General features: G+C 34.2%; 1 protein-coding gene and 2 long non-coding RNA genes across 4 annotated transcripts in view; 1 reads left to right on the top strand and 2 right to left on the bottom strand.

Annotated features, from left to right (window-relative positions):
- The window catches only part of CSMD3 (CUB and Sushi multiple domains 3), a 1,197,521-nt gene that overhangs the window by 565,184 nt on the left and 610,921 nt on the right, over nt 1–21,416 (top strand). For both annotated transcript variants that reach the window (XM_082433293.1, XM_082433292.1), the window contains one exon: nt 21,264–21,367. In XM_082433293.1, the coding sequence (XP_082289419.1) occupies nt 21,264–21,367 (104 nt within the window). The remainder of the gene's footprint in view (nt 1–21,263; nt 21,368–21,416) is intronic.
- LOC309646713 overlaps nt 1–21,416 on the bottom strand; it is a 728,077-nt gene that overhangs the window by 354,016 nt on the left and 352,645 nt on the right. The gene's annotated exons all lie outside the window — the stretch shown is intronic.
- LOC309646718 overlaps nt 1–21,416 on the bottom strand; it is a 76,940-nt gene that overhangs the window by 33,334 nt on the left and 22,190 nt on the right. The window lies entirely within an intron of this gene.

Genomic DNA, 21,416 nt, shown 5'->3' with positions numbered 1-21,416 from the left:
TTCCTAGGAACTTCTCTGATTCTTACCAAAAAAAAGAGGGAAAGTATGCAAAATACAAAGTACCTTTATTTAGTTTTTTGTTTGTTTTTACTACTCCTCCCTCTACTAATTGTTCAGTGTCCCCTAACACTTTAATAACCTCACTGTTGTAATTGTTTTTGAATGGTAGCCATAATCAGAGTCGTGCTACATGATAATTAGGCATAAAATTAAGTGATGTACATAAGTGGTGGCAATTAATACACTTTATGCAGCCAGATAAAGTCCTTGGGGATTGGCATAGGAGAGGAAAATGAGAAGCTAGACAAAGAAATTTTTAATTAAAAGTAACAAGATACACAAATTTATGTGTTAGGATTAGGTTTGGCCGTCAGTGAAAGAAAACCCATAATAAGAGGGAATAAAACAAGATAGATATGTGGTCCAAGATATGTGGTGGTTCTGCTCTAGGAATTCTCAGGGACATAGGCTAATGCACTATTGCATCATTTCCCAGGGTATGGCCCTTTCCCCCAAGTTCCAGTATAGTGTCTCAGGTTCCAGCATAATATGTCACATGTTCCAGGCAGGGAGTTGGGGGAAGTGATAAGAAGGAGGGTAAAACAAATTGTAACATAATATTATAACATATATATATGTATGTATATATATATAATAAAATAAATTAACAACAGGGTCATACTCAGCTGTAAGAGAGGTGGAAAATACAGTCTTTATGTAGGGTAACTTGCTACCAGCTGGAAATTCTAGTACTATGGAAGAAGTAGTAATGGGATATTTGGGAAAGATAAGATTTAGTCCAGTATTGATAAGTGAATAAGAAATATTCTTTACCAGGACCTACCTAGTAAGAAGACAAATATTAGGAAAACAACAGGATTAATAATATTAATACTGTATTATCAAAATTATTGATAATCTTATTAATAACATTAAAATGGACATGAATTGTGTGCATGTCTATTCTAAGTTATTTTTACGTACACTCTCACTTAATCTTTTCTTTAATTCTGTGAAGTAGTTCCTGTTATTGTGTCCATTTTACATGTGGAAAAACAACTTTAGAGAACTAAAGTGACTTGTCTAAATTTGAAGGGTAAGTAGCCACACTAAGAATATAAGAGTTATGAGGTTGGAGAGTTCTGTGGTGGTGATGATTCTATTGCTGTTATAACAGATTACCATAAACTTTATGACTTAAAACAACACATATGCACTATCTTACAGTTCTGTGGGGCAGAAGTCCAGCATAGGTCCCAGGCAGTAAAATTAAGGTGTTAGCAGGCTCTGTTCCTTTCTGTAGGCTCTTGGGAAGAATGTTTCCTGTTTATTTGTGTTGTTAGCTGAACTCAGTTCCTTGTGGTTGAAAGACCAGGGTCCCCAGTTTTTGTTTTTTGTTTTTTTTATACTGACTCTCAGCCATGGGCCATTCCCAGCCTCCTTCATCTGTCTTCAAGTCCAGCAAAGGCAGGTCTAAGCCTTCTAATGTCACATCTCCCTAGCACGCACTTCTGCCTTCCTCTTCTACTTTTGACTTGTGTGATTAGAATGGGCCCACCTGGGTAATCTAGAATAAATTTTCCATCTCAAAGTTCTCAACCTTAATCACATCTGCAAACTCTTTTTAACATGTAAGGTAACATATTCACAGCTTCCTGGATTAAGGCATGGACATCTTTGGGAGGCCATTATTTCACCACAAGTAGGAATGAGAAGGGACAAAGGAATTGAAGAGCAGAGGAGTTTTAAGTGATTGTGTCTTTATAGTGGAAGCTGTGTCCAGCAAAGGAGACAAAGAATTCTAATTAGTATCCTCAGTATCCAAGGTATAGAAAAGCGACAACGGCTAACTTTGGAATCTTGAATTATGTTCAGTTCTGTCTCTTTTTCTTCCTAGAGGGATCCATTTATCAGTAGACAATTTTGAATATAATTTAATTATTCTATAATTGCATACCATTCCCATTTCACATCTTTCACTCTCTATCCCTAGCACTGAAAGATTATATTTCTACTGAGGGAGATTTCAAGGGTTTACGGAAGGTATTCATGCCCAGAGTAGCTCCTCAATGGCAAATACCCTTCAGTGGTTTAAGCAATGAGGGTCTAAGAACATTAAATGAATTTACATTAATACAAACAAAGGGAATAGAAACATTGACATACATCTTCAGTTGTTAATGTAGGGAAGTGTAGTGAGTATCCTGTTAAGGTAATTTTGAGACACAGTATTTTATTCAAGCAGGACATTTGTTCCCTGCTTCCCAAATTCCTCATCTAACCAGCACTCTGCTTTTAATGGTGAAAAACACAGGTAAAAAGGCAGAAGGAAGTAAAGTAGAAAATAGGTAAAGAAGAATCTTTTGTGTAAAAAAAGACATCAAAACATCTTCAAACTAAACCACACACTTGTTATATCTATTAATTAAAGGGCCAGTCCTATTAAACACCATATATCTCAAGTAAAAGTTATGAAACAAGAAGAGTTCTTCCATAACATGAGAAGGGGAGAGATGGTATGAGTCAGAATGTAGAAAAGTATCTGGCACACAAGAAATATTTAATAAATATTTGACATTGAATCACTTGTATAAATCTCTAGCATATAAGCAAATATTGTATACAATTTCATATTATAGAAATCCCCTAAATAATATATAATTTAGGCAATAATACGATGGATTATAAAAAGCTTGTTTCCTTATTTTAGTGAAACAATTTTCAAATAGTTATTTATAACTTACTCTGTGTAAGACACTGTACTGACTTTAAATGTACTTAAGCTGAGTTTATTCATGACTTATGAATAATTTTTAATAACTTTTTAAACAGCTCTAGTGTAGTATGATTTTTAAGCTTATATATCTTCTTAGTTCTATACATTATTTTAACTTTTTTTTTTTCACACTCATACTATGTCATAATATTGACATTCAGTCCAGTAATCCTCCACTGTAACAGCTCCTTTACTTTGCAGTGAAAATTGATTTGTATATTCTTTGCCTCTGAGTCCTTGTGAGATTTTTTTTTTTTTAATTCAAACAGAAAGTCACAAAAATTATACTCATCCTCATCAGTTCACTCAGTCCCATGTAATTAATTTGTTTTTCATCTTGATCTTTTGTTAGCACTTTTATGAGTTCATCAGTTTTTCATTAGAGTTCTGAAAATGCTTATTCATTCAGTTCAGCAGTACAGTCGGTTACCAGAAACCTGTACTTGTCAGTCTTTTCCATGAATTTCTTGAAGATGAAACCCTTTTATAAGAACATATTTGCAAAAGCATCAGAGTACACCCAGAACTGTCTGTAAATGACAAAAGACTTAAAAATGACCACAGTTAAAGATTTGATGAAAGTTCATAATAATGCAGTTGACAAGAAAATTAGTTATTTCTGAGATATACATTTTAAAATAATAACTAGGATTATTACTTATAACATTATACCAGAACATATAAGATTTTTAGAAATTTCATGTAATGTCTGAAACATTTATATTAACATATTTCCATACAAATAACCCAATGAAAGTTTAGTATTAGTTGTTTTGTTTGTTTTTTTATACTGCAGGTTTTTATTAGGCATCAATTTTATACACATCACTGTATACATGTCAATCCCAATCGCCCAATTCAGCACACCACCATCCCCACCCCAGCGCAGTTTTCCCCCCTTGGTGTCCATATGTCCATTCTCTACATCTGTGTCTCAACTTCTGCCCTGCAAACTGGCTCATCTGTACCATTTTTCTAGGTTCCACATACATGCATTAATATATGATATTTGTTTTTCTCTTTCTGACTTACTTCACTCTGTATGACAGTTTCTAGATCCATCCACTTCTCAACAAATGACTCAGTTTCGTTCCTTTTTATGGCTGAGTAATATTCCATTGTATATATGTACCACATCTTCTTTATCCATTCGTCTGTTGATGGGCATTTAGGTTGCTTCCATGACCTGGCTATTGTAAATAGTGCTGCAGTGAACATTCGGGTGCATGTGTCTTTTTGAATTACGGTTTTCTCTGGGTATATGCCCAGTAGTGGGATTTTATTTTAACTTTTTAAAATTTGTTTTTCTGACTATAATTTTTGTAATGTATGTTTTTGTAAATGAAGGCATTTAGAGGTATAAAGAAACAACCTAAAGTCTCTTTAGGTAGAATACATATTTATTCTACGAAGCATTATATTTCTCTTATTTAAATAATATATATTTTTTTTAAAGGAACTCCTTTATTTATTTATTTATTTATGGCTGTGTTGAGTCTTCGTTTCTGTGCGAGGGCTTTCTCTAGTTGTGGCAAGTGGGGGCCACTCTTCATCGCGGTGTGCGGGCCTCTCACTATCCCAGCCTCTCTTGTTGTGAAGCACAGGCTCCAGACGCGCAGGCTCAGTAGTTGTGGCTCACGGGCTTAATTGCTCCGCGGCATGTGGGATCTTCCCAGAACAGGGCTCGAACCCGTGTTCCCTGCATTGGCAGGCAGATTCTCAACCACTGCGCCACCAGGGAAGCCCTTAAATAATATTTTTTAAGATCTTATTTCTTCATCACATGTATTTTAGTCATTTACATAATTACATGACCAGTGTTTTAGACTGCAATTATACTTAAGTTAGATGTAGCTTCATTTTAACATCTTGAAAACTGAAGCAACATATAGTTTTTTACAACATGAGAGTTTAATACTCCCAATAATAATTATTGACTTTCAGTATTTTACTTTCTCTTGAAGATGAGGCACCACTCACTGCACAGTTTAGAATAAAAAGTAAATATTTATTCTATTTCCCTTTTATATTTTCTATCCTTAGTGCTAACATTTCCTCCTATTCTAGTATGCCACATAAAAAGTACCTATGTTTATGCAAATATACATATTGCATAATGGTATAATTAATCACAGATCAACACCAAAAAATTAACTTATCTGAGTTTATGTTTTTTCAACAGTAAAATAAAGATAATAATGTCTTCCTCATAGGGCTTTGGAAGGATTATATGAGATAAAACATGCCATATACTTAGAACAGTGTCTAGAATGTAGTACATGCTCAAAAATGTTAATAATAATGATATTACTACTACTGCAACTAGTACTACCACCATCACCACCACCGCCACCACATACCCAGAGTGTGCTGAGCCATAATGCTTCTATCACTGTTTGATCTTAGCTTCCCAGTGTGCAGATAACACGTGCTCACACACATTTCAGAACTTGAAATATCCTTGTGGAGACTCCCTGCTGATATTAGTTGTCAGAAGCCATCAGCAGATGTTTCTAAGAAGTCAGAATAGGCTTCTGTCAAGAGAGCTTAAAAAAGGAACTGAGAGAGCTGTGACCTTTGCTTCCTGACCCTGAGATATTTTACTGCAAGGTAGAAGGTTATCTAATGACAGCCTTGGAGTTAATAAGAGCCATGGTCACCAATATGGGACGTTGCTTTTTTTTTTTTTTTTTTTTGCCTCAGCTGCCCAGCCCCTCAGCAACAGCTATAGCTAGGTAGTGAGGAGAGAGAAGGAGTGCAATACTGTACCAGTGTATCCAGCACTTGCCCTTCGTAGTATTAAAGCTCTTTGAACTTCTGGAATCTCTAACCAGTGTGGAGGAAAGTCACTTGGATGATTTGATTATTCTCATATGACCAAAGTCACATAGGCTACATATCATCAAATTATACAATTCTGTCTAATCCCTTTGCTCAGCATTACATATCTTCCTTGAAATTCAGCCCCCTCCTGACCTAACAGCATAACCACTCACATTGTATGATACCAGAGGAAAGGACAGAAGGGAGGAGCAAAATCTGAAGATATAGGATGTGGTAGCTATACCTTTTTTCTGTGATGATCTCTAGCATCCAAAAGCAAACATATAAAACTTCATATATCTTGGAATGGCCAGATGAAAACCAGTGTTATAAATCCTAAACTTTTCATGGGAAACCTGCATTTTCATTAACTAGAAAGCTGGGACTACAATCGATTTTAAAAAATTAAAAAAACAAATTCTTTGCCCTTAGAAAGTGTTCAGTTAGTGATTTAAATGGAAAATAAAAGAGTAAACACAGAAATTAGTAGTCACAACTTGAAGGAAACACTCTGGGTGGAATAGAAGGGAGGTTACTTAGAATTGTCAGTGAACACCTTTCTGAGCAAGTGAGATTTAATCCAATATTAAAGGATGACAGGGACTAACAATGCAAAGACGAGAGGAGGTAGAAGAAAAAGTATTTATAAAGGCCCGTGAAGACCCTGGTGTCTTCTAGAAACTAAAAAGATGACAGCGGTCCTGTGGCATAGTGGGTAAGGAGAAGAATGTAAGAAATGGAGGCTATAGAGCTGATTAAAGCTCGGATCATACAGGGCCCTCTGCGATCCATCCAAAAATGTAATGAGAAGCATTATATCTCTTACTTCATTTAGATATCTCTTAAGTGTCACTTTCTTTCCCCTGAATCACTGGCCACCTCCATCTCTATCTCCTTGCTTTATTTTTTTTATAGCACCTTGTAACACATCAGTATTTGAATATCTCATATTGTATGGTATTATATTACATGCTGCTTCTCTATCTTTTGTATACTTCCCCAAGAAGGGAGGAAAGTTTGTCTATATCCCCAGCACTAGAATAGCACCTGGTAAAGAGTAGGCTCTAAATACAAATTTATAGAATGAATTAAACAAATTAGAAGTTTTTAGGAAGAAGGTTTATCTGATTTGTGTTTCAACATAACATCCAAAATTTTAAAAAGAGGCTTATTAATTGAAGTGCAGTTCACAAAACAGCAAATAGTATAACTATCTCTCACTACTCTTTTCCCAACCACTCGCCCCGAAGAATATTCATTCATGGACCAGGAATCTTTCTTCCTGGATAACTGGCAAACAGTGAGTTCAGTGGCAAATAATTCCTCTTATACCCTAACTTCTTGGGCTTCTACCTAAATTGCTTACTCAAGAAGATAATTTTGGAAGTAAACAAGGTCTTCCATAAATATTAACTGATAAAGATTCATTAACACTTGAAGAAATTACATAAACAAAAATAAAGTTAACAACAAAGACCGTGAATTGAGAAGCTAATATCTTGCATCCTTCCTCTTTGGTATCAAAGAAAAACAAAAAAAATAAACTGAAGATGGGAATTAGAATCCACTGTATGGTTCATTATATACAAAAATGTGTAGTATCTCACTACCATGTTGTATGTTTAGTCATTTTAAACTAATCTCATGTTTTAATAAAGCTTCAAGTCAAAGGTTCTCTGCATAAAAATAGTATAGATGAATAAATGGAGAGATAGATATTCTGGATCAGACTGACGTCATTATTAATGAGTGACAAAACCCAGCAAAACAGTACTTCTTACCAAATTCACTTTAATGAGACATACTCATATTTGTTTAAAATTTGTTTCAATATGTACAACCTAACATGTACAAATTTGTAATGAATATCCTCCTAAAACCAGCAACAGTATCTGCAAGCATTTTCTTCAAAATTTGTAACTTCAAGTTGATCATTTATATATATTATGAAATTTAAATTATATCCTCCAGTAGCAAAACATGAATAAATGATAGAAAGAACCAATGGTTTTGTACAGTTTTGTTATAGATTTAATATTTGATGCATTTTTCATTTTATGTAGTTTCTTCCCTTCAGTGAAACATTTGTAGTGCCATATTTAATGTCACTGTTACATACCAGCAACCCCCTAAAGGGGAAGAGCAGTGCACAAATACAAAAGGCATAGAAAAATAAACAAAGCTGAAAGCTTTTATCGTTCCATCAATATCTTACTGTGTCTCCAGATTCCCCTCCTGTCTCTAAAATGTGAGCCTTTGTAAGAATTGAAACTATTAACCTGATTCTGGCAGCAAAGTGGATGAACCTAGAGAATTCCCTAGGCTGGCACTCCTCATTTTTGAATGGTCTAGTCCAAGAGTCTTGGAATACATCTTCTGTCAGAAAATATATAATATTATAGTGTATAATCCTTCTAGAATATGAGAGATTAATTTCTTCCTCTAAAATGAGATTACTTTCAAATAAATAAATGTTGGGTTTATATGTGTTATATTTAAACCTTTTTTATCTTACAGTATTTGTTTCACAAATTTCATGTAAATTTACCTTTTTACAAAAATAGGCAAATTAGGATGATTACTAATAAAACAGTTATTGAACACTAATTTTCCATGTACACATGTAATACATATCACACAAAATACATATCACAAAACAGTAAAATTTTAGGATTATTCTGAAATACATGATTTTTTTGGACAAATGGGTTGAATATTCTGCTTTGTCTGAATTAGACTATACCCAATAAAATTTGATAAAATAGTCCTATGAGGCATAGATTTTTGAGTGAGCTTTTGACTAGTGCTTCTATATGTATGAAAAGAGAAAAAGGGAAAAATGACTACAATCATTTTTTGGGGGGGGGGTAAAAAAATCTAGATTGAGTCCACTCTTCTCCATCACTACTTTTACAGCTCAAGTTTAGTCCCTCGATCTCTCTAACTCTGCCCTACTCCACTTCAAATACAGATTGTTCCTGCTGCCAAAGTGAACATATGAAAAGCAAATAAAACCCTGTTAACACACCACTCAAAACTCATTATTTGCTGCTCCTCATTTATAAGATAAAGTTCAAAGTCCTTAACATGATATAGCTCCTACCTCCATTTTTAGCCTTCCTTTTAATCACTTCCTGTTTCACAGTTGATATTACAGAAACGAAAAGAATATTTCTTCCCACTGTGCCATTTTTCATGCTGTCTTCTACAATGTTCTTCCCCAGTTCCCATCTTTACCTTCCTTTGCACTGCCTGGGGATTCTCTCTTGGGGGGAAATCTTTCCATTTTACTCTTTAATTGGATTGGGTAGCTCTCATCTCTGCCCATGTTAACCCTGTGTGTCCATATCCCAAAGCACTTAACACAGGGTATTGTATTTATCTTGTTTATGTCTTGTCTCCAAATTGGACTGTGATCGCTAAGGTCTGAGACATATATGAAAAAGGAAGTTCTTTAATTATATGTCAAATTGATTGTGTAATATAGCATTACATACCTTAAGCTTTGTATGCAAAGCTTACACTTTGTACATTTTGTATTTATGCATTCTGGATTTCCTCACCTGGTAAGAAATATGCTTGTTAATAACAGAGTGAATTATAGTCATTCTGAAATGAACTTAATAGAGAAAATATTATTTTCTTCCAGAAAAGATAAATTTCTAGCAGCATAGATTTTGGGGAAGAAACTCTCCTCCTTAAATCACAGTGGGGTTGCCAGAAATAGAACTTCATCCTCAAGATCCATTGTGAACAGATGTCAACATTTATTTTATGATTAGCTAATAATAACTGCCATTTATTGAAGGCCTACTGTATATCAAGCACAGTATGTTCTCTTTTAGAAACTTTGTTTAATGTAATACCTACATCAACCTTAGGAATTATGAATTATAAACACTCTTTTATAGTTATGAGACTTCCCCAAAATAATGTAACATCCCGTGACAGAGAGAGACGTAAACCATATCTTTGCCTGTACCCTTATATTATCTTGTCTCACTAATGTGATTAGCTTGGTATTAATATTAAAGCATCATTAATTTGTTTAGTTAAATATCATCAAAGCTTCATTTAATTCCAATACTAGTTATATTGGTGCAAATTGGCCAATACAGGGAACTGTGACTGGAGAAATACTAAGAAATTTCATCAGCTTCCAGATTTATTTTGAAGCAAAAAAATACAGACTTTATCATGGAAGATAAAATCGCTTATACCAATGCATGCTTTCTGTATTTTTCCCCCAAGGAATTGACACAATATTTGTTACTTGTCAGATTTCAGAAATTATCTTCCCTTGCCATCTCTATTTAAAACATGAGGCATATGTGCAACATCAAAGAACTTACTTAGAAGTTATGCTATTATATACCAGGTATTTGGCGGACAGAAGGTATTTCCTAAGTTGTAGACGTTTACTATGCAAATGCAGAATAGTGTGAAGTTTGAGCACTTGGATTGTCGCATCAGAGAAGTCTGAGATTGAATTTAGTCCCATCACTTTTAGCCAAATAAACACAAATTACTGGGCAAAGCATTTTTTAAAACTTAGAATTGAATATACTGATGTATCCACTATAATGTTTTCAGTTTAAGTACGGGAAAGATATGGTTTAAATAATAAGGAAATGCATTATTTAGCACAGCATACTACCCAGAGGTATGCAAGTCTCAGGCATACAGTAAAAACATCCATCTCTTGGCTCTGGGCATCTCCATGTGTTAGCTTTGTCCTTAAACTACATATTGCAGGATGGTTGCAGTAGCTCTAGTCAGTACATTCAGATCCAGTCACCTCCAAAGCAGACTGATTCTTTGTGTTTCATTTGAGCGTGAAGAAATATTTTCCCAAAAGCACCCCCCCCCAGAAGATTGCTCCTCATCTTCCACTGACTGACCAGAATTAAGTGACATAGTAAGATCTAATTTTATCCCTGACAAATGAAATGGAACTGCTAATATTGGCATAGACTCATTAGGAGCCATTCCATGGAACTTGGTATGGGGTCAGCAGTCCCTAAAGCATGAGAATGTACGTAGAAAGATGCATAGCTGAACAAAATCAATGTCCTGTTTGGAAGAGAAAAGTCTGGAGTGAACAAGTAAGATGGCTGTTGGATAAGCAATCAATAGTTTCTGCCACAATCCACTCGTTTTGTTATCAAATGTTCATCCAGATGCATAGTTCTTTCCCTACATTCACTTTGAAAAATGTTTACATGAAAAAATGCTGTCTTCATTAATAGAGAAAACCAAAAATCTTAGCCAGTTACATATGTAGAGTATGTAACTCTAGTTACATACAACTCAAGTATCTCCAAGTATTGTGCTGGCTTCTCCATTATCCACTAGTCTCCACTATCTGGTGAAGACTACCTTCGATGGAAGGGGGATGAGTTCCTTGATCAGCCTGGAATGTAGCAGAACCCATTTTACCTCACTAGAACTTTACTTTGTCATAGTCTGATATGGCTTCTGGTTCTGACTTGTGGGAAGATTTTTTTCTGTTGGATAATGCTGCTCTAGGACATCAGTGCCATTGCATATTACAACTACTATTGCTTCTAAAACTGGATGTTTCTGCTGCTTTTGCCACCCTCTGCCAGAATCCATGGTTTGGGGAGCTTAGATTTCATGCCTACACTCTGGTTGCAGTTAATGATGAGGAAGATAACATCTAACCATGCTGGGAAGTATACTATGCTTCCTACCAAGCCTCCTAATTTTGCAAACACAAGGAGGATAGTCAGCTTCTGAGTGGCCAAACTAATATATAAATGGATGCTACCTATAGTTTTAGGGTTAAAATGAAGCAGTGCATGTGTGGCACTGAGCCCAGGACTCACACAATATAAATACTTGCCAATTTAAAAAAATTTCATGGGTAAAAGATACAAAGTGTATAAATGGGGATTCCACATGACTTAATAAAATATAATGATGGAGAAGTCATGGTTTTAAACCCTCTGTGAATGATGGAGAGAATGACAATTATGAAACATAGGTTCTATACCAGTTCTATCAAAATACCTTGTGAAAACCCATGTCTTAAGCCTTATGGGAAATGGATCTACTAACCATTTAATATTTAATATTATTTACAGATTTCTCACTTCTGGAAAGCCAATGTTAATATGCATGAGATTACTGTTAATTGATTACATTAGTGGCTTAAATTTTTTAACATAACCCTCAATTAGCAACATCATATAGTAATTTGGAATCGGCACTTTACAAGTGGAAGCCAAGAGTATGGCTTATTTGATTAAAAAATCAAGACAATTATAAATTATTTTATATTTAGGAGCATATTTTATTATCACAGCTTTTTCTTCAACAGTCCTATGACCTAAATGCAGGTTTTTTTCCCACCCACAAATGATTAGGAACAAATACGAAAGGCAAAATGTATGACGTTCCTTTCTCTTCTAATATGCATTATATTCTTCCTATTTTCCTACTAAATGTTTCAGCCCTACTGCCAACTATATACGTAGAGAAAGTAGTTATATTACACTGATGAGTACTGATTTTTTAATTACCTTTTCATTACATTTTCATATTATACAAAGATAAACGGATGGAAAGTGGCTACTTTCTCCTCCATGTTACAGGAAAATCCAGAAAAAGAAACTTTCACATCACACTCCTGATGTTACTTATTACATTTTTGTGTAAAAAAAATGGTTTTGTTTTTACAAATTACTTTTATACATTCTACTGTTTTTATTTTTTTTACTTTTGGAAATATCTCAATGTACCATTTTTGAATTTTACTGTAATGTAATTTTACTTATGTTAATGCCTCCAGCTCAGGCCAAAGTAGTTTTTATTCTTTTTAATGCATAGATTTTACTTCTAAAGAACCAGTCCAATAATGACGTTTAAACTAAGCATACAAGAATCAAATTAAAATGAATGTGTTCTACAATTCAATCAGACTATTTTAGCTTCTCAGTGATTCAGTGTCATTGAAACTGTTCAAGAATTATAAGTATCTAAAATTTCAGTGACAGCTCAGTGGTTAAGTGCTGATCTGAAAGTATATGGATTAGTTAGTAATTAATTCATCACTTAATTTAAAATGAAGTAGAGTTCTCATTGTTGCATATATACATGCATGAACCTCAGTTACAATTCAGGCAAAATAAAATCTATCATTAAATGGATATCCAAAATTTTTGAGACATGACTAAACAATAATGACTATCAAGGGTTTGGCATAGAAATAGCAATCAACCAGTCACTTATTAAATTCCTAGTTTGTATCTACTAGCCTATTAGACTTTTAAAGCCATTTAATAGGCGACATTCCCTAATTTTAAATGCAATGCACTCATGGCTCTATTGTGAAATGGCTTGGGGTAAAGTGGATCATGTCATTTCTCTTTTGAAAGGATGACAGATGAAGTACTCTGAAAGGCCCTCCCACTGAAATACAAGAAACACATTTTTCAGTGCATTGTTGGTTCACAATAAAGAAAACCTATGACTATGCATGCATACCATACAAACACAAGTACAATTATGCGTATATAATTAAAAGAAGAATGAACTGAAATGAAAGTAGGAGATGAAATTGAAAGAAAGCTTGGAGATGAAATGTAAAGAAAGCTTGGTTTTCCTTGTGGCAAATGGCAATAAGTCTCTGGAATTAGGAGACCAAGACTGAGGCCCAGTCTCTTTGGATCAACAGGTGAAGAAGCTGAACTTGAAACTTTAGTATTTAGCTAAAAGCCTCACAAGATGTTAAACTGGCACCAGCTTGGTAGTAACCCTTGGATCCAGTTAGCAGAAAATGAATGAAATTACACCCAGTTTAAGACCTTCAAGATTCTCACAGCTGAAGCCCTAATAAAAATGGGTTTACTGTTAAATATAACTAAACACATAGGAAAACAAGCCAGCATGAGTGAGTTACTAGAAATAAGAAACAGAGTTTCTTCAGGAAATTAGGACATGCAAAAGCCCTCCAGTATATGGTGGAATTTAGAAAGTCGCATGCATGCCCATGGCAAGACACATGCTCAGGAAGACCTGAGAAGACCGTAAGATTTCACCACTATCTGATCTATAGGCTTAGTGCAAGCAGCAAGTGAAGGCTAAGACAAAATTGTAAATGGTCTGGCTAGGTATTAAAGAATATCCTATCACTGAGCCAGTCCTCAAAGACTGGGAGAGGTCTTGCTATGATCTGAATGCTTCTGTCCCTTCAGAATTCATAATCCTAATGCTCAATGTGATGGTATTAGGAGGTGGGGCCTTTGGGAGGTCCTGAGGGTGGAGACCTCATGAGCAGGATTAGTGTTCTTATAAGAGAGACCCCAAAGGGCTCCCTAGACCTTTCTGCTGGTGTTAGGTTACAACAAAAAGATGGCCGCCTGTGAACCAGGAAACTTTCTCTCACCATACACTGAATCAACCGTGCCTTGATCTTGGACTTCCCAGCCTTGAGAACTGTGATAAATAAATTTCTATTGTTTGTATGCCACCCAGTTTATGGTATTTTGTTATAGCAGCCCAAACATGTTGAAATGGATATTTTTTTTAGCTCCTTGAATTTAAAGAAATTCCAGTTAAAACATTGGATGGACACAAGTCTTCAAAAATCAAGAACAGCAAACCCTGGGGAAGGGAGAGACTCTGATTTCCAGAAATACCACATTATAATATTCAAATGGCTAGTTTTCAGAAACAACAATGAAATCACAAAGTATGCAAAGAAACAGGAGAATATGGCCATTGAAAGGAACAAAATAAATTGACAGAAAATATCCCTGAAGACATTGAGTCATTGAACTTATTAGACAAAGATTTAAAACAACTGTATTAATTATGCTCAAACAGCATGGACAAAATTAAAGGGAATGATGAAAATGATATATGAATAAAATGAGAATATCAATAAAGAGATAGAAATTATAAAAAAGAAACCAAATAGAAATTCTGGAGCTTTAAACCATAATAACAGAAATTTTAAAAACCTAGAGGTTTTTGAGAGCAGGTTTGATCAGCAGAAGAAAGAATTAGTAAGCTTGAAGATAAGACAATTGAAATTATTCAGTCTGAAGAACAGAAAAAAAAAAAAAGAAAAAAGGTGAAAAAAGTGAAAGGAGCCTAGGGACCTGTGGAATATGAGCAAATGGACCAACAAATGTATTATATGACTTTTAGGAGGAGAAGATAGAAATAATGGTACAGAAAGAATATTTGAAGGAATAATGACCAAGAAGATCACAAATTTGAGAGAGACATGAATCTACCCATCCAGGAAGCTCAACAAACTCTATGTAAGATAAGCTTAAAGTGATCCATACCTAAACATATTATAGTCAAATGGTTGAAAGGTAAAAACAAAGAGAATCTTGAAGCAGCAAGTGAAAAGTGACTCTTCAAGTACAACAAATGCTAAAAAATATTAACAGCTGATTTCAAAAAAGAAAAAGAAGCTGAGAAGCAAGTGAGACAATATCTTTAAACATTGAAAACAAAACTGTCAACCAAGAATTCTATATCTATCTGTCAAAACTCTCCTTCAAGGATGAAAGATAAATCAAGATATTCCCAGATAAACAAAAGCTAAGAGAGCACAGAACTAAACCCTCCCATCTGTGAGCAATTAATTTTTGACAAAGGTGCCAAAAACATTCAATGGGGAAAGAATACAGGCATACCTTGGAGATATTGTGTGTTCAGTTCTAGACCACCACAATAAAACGAATATCACAATAAAGTGAGTCTCACAAATTTTTTGTTTTGTAGTATGTATAATAGTTATGTTTACAGTATACTGTAGTCTATTAAGTGTGCAACAACATGGTGCCTAAAAAAACAGTGTACAGACCTTAATTAAAAAATATTTTATGGGGGGTGGGGGAGGGAAGGATTGGGAGTTTGAGATTAGCAGATGGAAACTAGTATATATAGGATGGATAAACAAAGTCCTACTGTATAGCACAGGGAACTATATTCAATATCCTGTGATAAACAATAATGGAACAGAATATGAAAAAGAATATGTATATGTATAACTGAGTCACTTTGCTGTACTGAAGAAATTAACACTACATTGTAAATCAACTGTACTTCAATAAATTTTTAAAAAATAATAAAATACTAAGGAATAAATTTAACCAAGGAGGTGAAAGATCTGTACACTAAAAACTATTAAAAAAACCCTAACCATAATCTGAGCCTGCAGTGAGTCATAATCATTTAGCTGGTGGACAGTCTTTCCTTGATATTGATGGCTGATGAATGATCAGGGTGGTGGTGCTGATGGTTGGGGTGGCTGTAGCAATTTCTTTTTTTTTTTTTAAGAGTCAATTTTATTTATTTATTTATTTCTGGTTGTGTTGGGTCTTCGTTGCTGCACACGGGCTTTCTGTAGTTGTGGCGAGCGGGGGCTACTCTTCATCGCGGTGTGCAGGCTTCTCATTGCGGTGGCCTCTCCTGTTGCGGAGCACAGGCTCCAGGTGTGCGGGCTTCAGTAGCTGTGGCACACAGGCTCAGCAGCTGTGGCTCATGGGCTCCAGAGGGTAGGCTCAGTAGTTGTGGCACACGGGCTTAGGTGCTCTGCAGCATGTGGGATCCTCCCAGACCAGGGATCGAACCCGTGTCCCCTGCATTGGCAGGTGGATTCCTAACCACTGCGCCACCAGGGGAGTCCCTGTAGCAATTTCTTAAAATAAAACATTAATGAAGTTTGCCACATTGATTAACTCTTCCCTTTCACCAGTGATTTCTCTGTAGCAGGCACTGTGCTTTGATAGCATTTTATCCACAGTTGAACTTTCAAAATTGGAGTCAGTTCTCTCAAATGCTACTACTGCTTTATCAAGTAAGTTTATATAATATTCTAAATCCTTTGCTGTCATTTCAACAGTCTTCACAGCATCTTCACCAAGAGGAGATTCCATTACATTCTTTGCTTATCCACAGGAAGCAACTCCTCATCTGTTAAAAGTTTTACCATGAAATTGCAGCAATTCAGTCCCATCTTCAGGCTCCACTTCCAATTATAATTCTCTTGCTATTTTCACCACAGCTGTGGTGACTTCCTCCACTGAAGTTTTGAACCTCTCAAAGTCCTCCATGAGGGTTGGAATCAACTTCTTCCAAACTTCTATTAATGTTGATATTTTGCTCTTCCCATGAATCGCAAATGTTCTTAATGGCATTTAGAATGGTGAATCCTTTACAGAAAGGTTTTAATTTACTTTGCCCAGATCCATCAGAGGAACCACCATCTGTGGCAGATACAGTCTTACAAAATGTGTTAATTAAATAATAAGACTTGAAAGTCAGAATTACTCCTTGATCCATGGGCTGCAGAATGGATGTTGTTTAGCAGACATGACAACATTAATCTTGTTTTACAGGTTCATCAGGGCTCTTGAGTGATCAGGTGCATTGTCAATAAACAATCATATTTTTAAAGGAATCTTTTTCTTTCCTGAGCAGTAGGTCTCAACAGTGGGCTAAAAATATTCCATAAACTGTTGTAAACAGATGTGCTATTTCCAGGCTTTATTGTTCCATTTATAGAGCACAGGCAGAGTAGATTTAGCATAATTCTTAAGATTCCTAAGGTTTTCAGAACAGTAAATCAGCATTGGCTTCAAGTCAGCTACATATACCCTTAACAAGAGAGTCAGCCTGTCTTTTGAAGATTTGAAGTCAAGCATTGACTTCTCTCTAGCTGTGAAAGTCCTAGATGGTGTCTTCTTCCAATATAGGCTGTTTTGTCTACACTGAAAATCTGTTGATTAGTGTAGCCACATTCATTAATTTTCTTAGCAAGATCTTCTGGATAACTTGCTGCAGCTTCTGCTGTTCACCTTGTACTTTTATGTTATGGAGATGGCTTTTTTTCCTTAAACCTCATGAACCAATCTCTGCTAGCTTCAGACTTTTCTTTGCAGCTTACTCACCTCTCTGAACCTTCATAGATTTGAGGAGAGTTAGGGCCTTACTCTAAATTAAGCTTTTGCTTAAGAGAATGTTGTGACTTGTTTGAACTTCCTTCTAGACCACTAAAACTTTCTCCATATCAGCAGTAAGGCTATTTTGCTTTCTTATCATTCATGTGTTCACTAGAGTAGCACTTTTAATTTCCTTCAAGAACAATTTCTTTGCATTTACAACTTGCAACTGATGCAACACGCCTACCTTTCGGCCTGTCTCGACTTTTGAAATGCATGCATTTCTCACTAAGCTTAATCATTTCTAGCTTTTGATTTAAAGTACGGGAGGTGGGACTTCTCTTTACACTTGAACACTTAGAAACCACTGTAGGGTCATTATTTGACCCAATTTCAATATTATTGTGTCTTAGGGAATAGGGAGGCCTAAAGAGATAGAGAAAGATGGGGGAACAGCCTGTCAGTGGAGCACTTAAAACACACACAACATTTATCATTTAAGTGTGCAGTCTTATGTGGATGTGGATTGTGGCTCCCCAAAACCATTACAAAGAAACATCAAAAGTCACTGAGCACAGATCACCATAATAAATGTAATAATAATGAAAAAGTTTGAAATATTGTGAGAAGTATCAAAACATGACACAGCCACAAAGTATGCAAATGCTGTTTAAAAAATGGTGCTGATAGACTTGCTTAACCACAGTTTTGCCACAAAACTTCAATTTGTAAAAAATACATCTGCCAATCACAATAAAGCAAAGTGCAATAAGGCAAGGTTTGTCTGTAGTTGCTTCAATAAATGATGCTTGTAAAATTGGATAGCCACATGCAGAAGAATGAAATTTGATCCTTACTTGCACTGTATACAAGAGTTAAATCAAAATGAATCAAAAACCTAAATTTAAGAGCTTAAACTATAAAATTCATAGAAGAAAACATAGAAAAAAAATGTATGATACGGGATTTTGCAATGTTTCTTAAATATGACACCAAAAGCAAAGGAAACAAAATAAAAAATAGATAAACTGGACTTCATTACATTAAAACTTTGTGGCGTCAAAGAACACTATCACAAGAGTGGAAAGACAATTCACATAATGGGAGAAAATATTTGCAAATAATATATCTGATAGGGGATTAATATCTAGAATATGTAAAGAGCTCTTACAACTCAACAACAATAAAACAAATGACAATTTTAAAAGGGGTAAATGACTTGAATAGACAGTTACCAAAGAAGATACACAAATGGTTAATAAGTACATGAAAAAATGCTCAACATCATTAATTAGAGAGATGCAGTTAAATCCATAGTAAGATACCACTTTACACCTACCAGAATGGGTATGATAAAAACAAAACAGAAAATAACATGTGGTGAGGATATGGAGAAATTGGAACTCTCATGAATAGCTGGTGGAAATTTAAAATGTTCAGAAGCTCTGGAAAGCATCTTGGCAGTTCTTCAAAATGTTAAATATATGACCCAGTAACTTCACTCCTAGGTATATATACAATAATTGAAAACAGGGATTCAAATAAGTACTTTTACACCAATCTTCATAATAGTAATATTCACCATAGATAAAAGATAGAAACACCCTAAGTGTCCATCAGCAGAGTAATGGTTAAACCAAATTAGGTGTATACATACAATGGACTATTATTCAGCCATAAAAAGGAATGAAGTTCTGATACATGCTATAATGTAGATGAACCTCAAAGACTTTGCTTAGTGAAGTAAATCAGACACAAAAAGGCAAATATTGTGTTATTCCATGTATATAAAATATCTAGAATATGAAAATTTGTAGAGACAGAAAGTATGTTGGAAGTTACCAGGAGATGGAGGAAAGAGGAAAATGGGGAGTTATTGTTATGGCTTAATGGTAACAGGGTTTTGGTTTGGAAAAGGACGGTGATGGTTACATAGCATTGTGAATATATTGATAATTAATGCCACTGAATTGTACACTTAAAAATAGCTAAAATTGATTTTTTAATATATATTATAGTTAGCACAATAAAAAATAGTAAACAAAAATAGAGAAGACATATAATGTTAGAAATAGAAATAGGACAAGAGTACAGACAACATAGGCTAAAAGAAAGCAAATAATTATATGACAATAAATTTGAAAACTTTTTCAGCATTGACATGTTTCTAGGAAAATTAAAATAACTTTGAGTCAAGGAAAAAAGGAACATAAATGACAAATAAACATATGAAAAAAGAACTTAATTACTAATGAAGAAAATGCAAAAAAAAAATCGTTTTTTACACCCTCTAGATTGGTAGAAATAATGAAACCTAATGTACACAAGTTGTAGGCATTTAAATTGGTAAAACAATTTCCAAATCATATGGCACAATATTATGAAATTTAATTTTTGCTTTGTTATTATCCAGAAATTGCACTCATAAGTACATATATAACCTAATACTTGTACATTTGAACCAGAAAATATTTAATATTGGTTGTAACCATGTTGCTTATGATAGCAAAAAAATGGGAACAACTTAATCTCTATTAACAGGCAATTATTAATTGAGAATACTTATATTTAACTCAATGTAGAACAGGGAAACATTTACTTTTAAATTGTAACCATGTAAAATTCAGCGTTTTTATATATTCTGCATTTAAACCTGACCAAAACAGTTGCTTTAATTAATGCTAATAAAAAATGATTTAAAAATCAAGAAATAGACATAATCAAAAATTTGGTTTTTTGTTACGAAGCTAAAAAGAGTCAGGGTATGAAATCCCTCATTTTCTTAAGAATTTCTTTTTATGATACCAAAGTAACAATTATAAAAATTAGTTTTTAAATAATAATTTTAAAAAAATTTAAAGCTTTTTTTCATTTATTCTCTAGTACTATTGGTAACCTCAGCCATTCATTTTCTTTAACTGGTGTTGAATAATACTTTATTATAAATTATTTTTTGCTCAAGCCATGATTATATATAGGATGATATTTATGTAATTTCTTCTTATATGGATTCTTGATTATATTATTCTTTAATATTATATTGGGTTTCTAATTTAAGAATTGCAATTTAATTAAATATGAATTTTTACATAGATATATAAACAATAAATGAATGCATGAGTATATTTTGATAAGAATTAATATTAATTTTTTTGTTATGGTATAATGTGTCTCCCAAAGAATTGTGCTCCTAGTTTTGCCAGCAAAATATAATATATATGAGGGATTCTGTTATTAAAGGATATACAGAAATAAACCTGATGCCTTTAAATTTAGTGATCTAGATTCAAATTTTGCTCTAACATTTTTTAAGTTTTACTATTTCATGGAAATAGTATACTCTGTGTTTTTCTGTGCTAGCTTGTAAAAATTTATGCAGATGTAACCACTCTTCAGGTACATATACTTTTTTATAAAGCCTTCTTAAATTAGATTTGCATTCAAATTCCTCAAATAAGAGTATCCTATAAACAGAAGCCATGCCATTTCATTGAAAAATTATTACAGAAGATACAATAGAGTAAATAAAAAATATGTTATAATTATAATGATTGAATTTTAGGAATAGTCTCACATGATCTCCTGCCACAGTTTGAAATTCTTATACAGGTAGCTATAGATCTATAGATATATAGTATGTCCACAGTGCATTTTAAATGTTTTTCTCCCATTGCTCTTTTGTTTGCTTTTATTATATAATGAAATATATTTGAGATTTTTTTTCTGTTTATTGCTAGGTTATCCAGATAAATTTTGAAGAATTCGATCTGGAAATTGGCTATGACACCTTGACAATTGGTGATGGGAGCGAAGTTGGAGACCCAAGGACAGTGCTCCAAGTGTAAGTTCTCAATGTTTCTTTCTTGGCTTAACCTATTAGGTCTTTATAA

The sequence above is a fragment of the Balaenoptera physalus genome, assembly GCF_965194825.1.
Source record: "Balaenoptera physalus genome assembly, chromosome: 17".
In the NCBI taxonomy this organism is placed as follows: domain Eukaryota; kingdom Metazoa; phylum Chordata; class Mammalia; order Artiodactyla; family Balaenopteridae; genus Balaenoptera; species Balaenoptera physalus.
The sequence above is the reverse complement of the archived record's forward strand: the minus strand, read 5'-3'. Positions and strand labels throughout refer to the sequence as shown.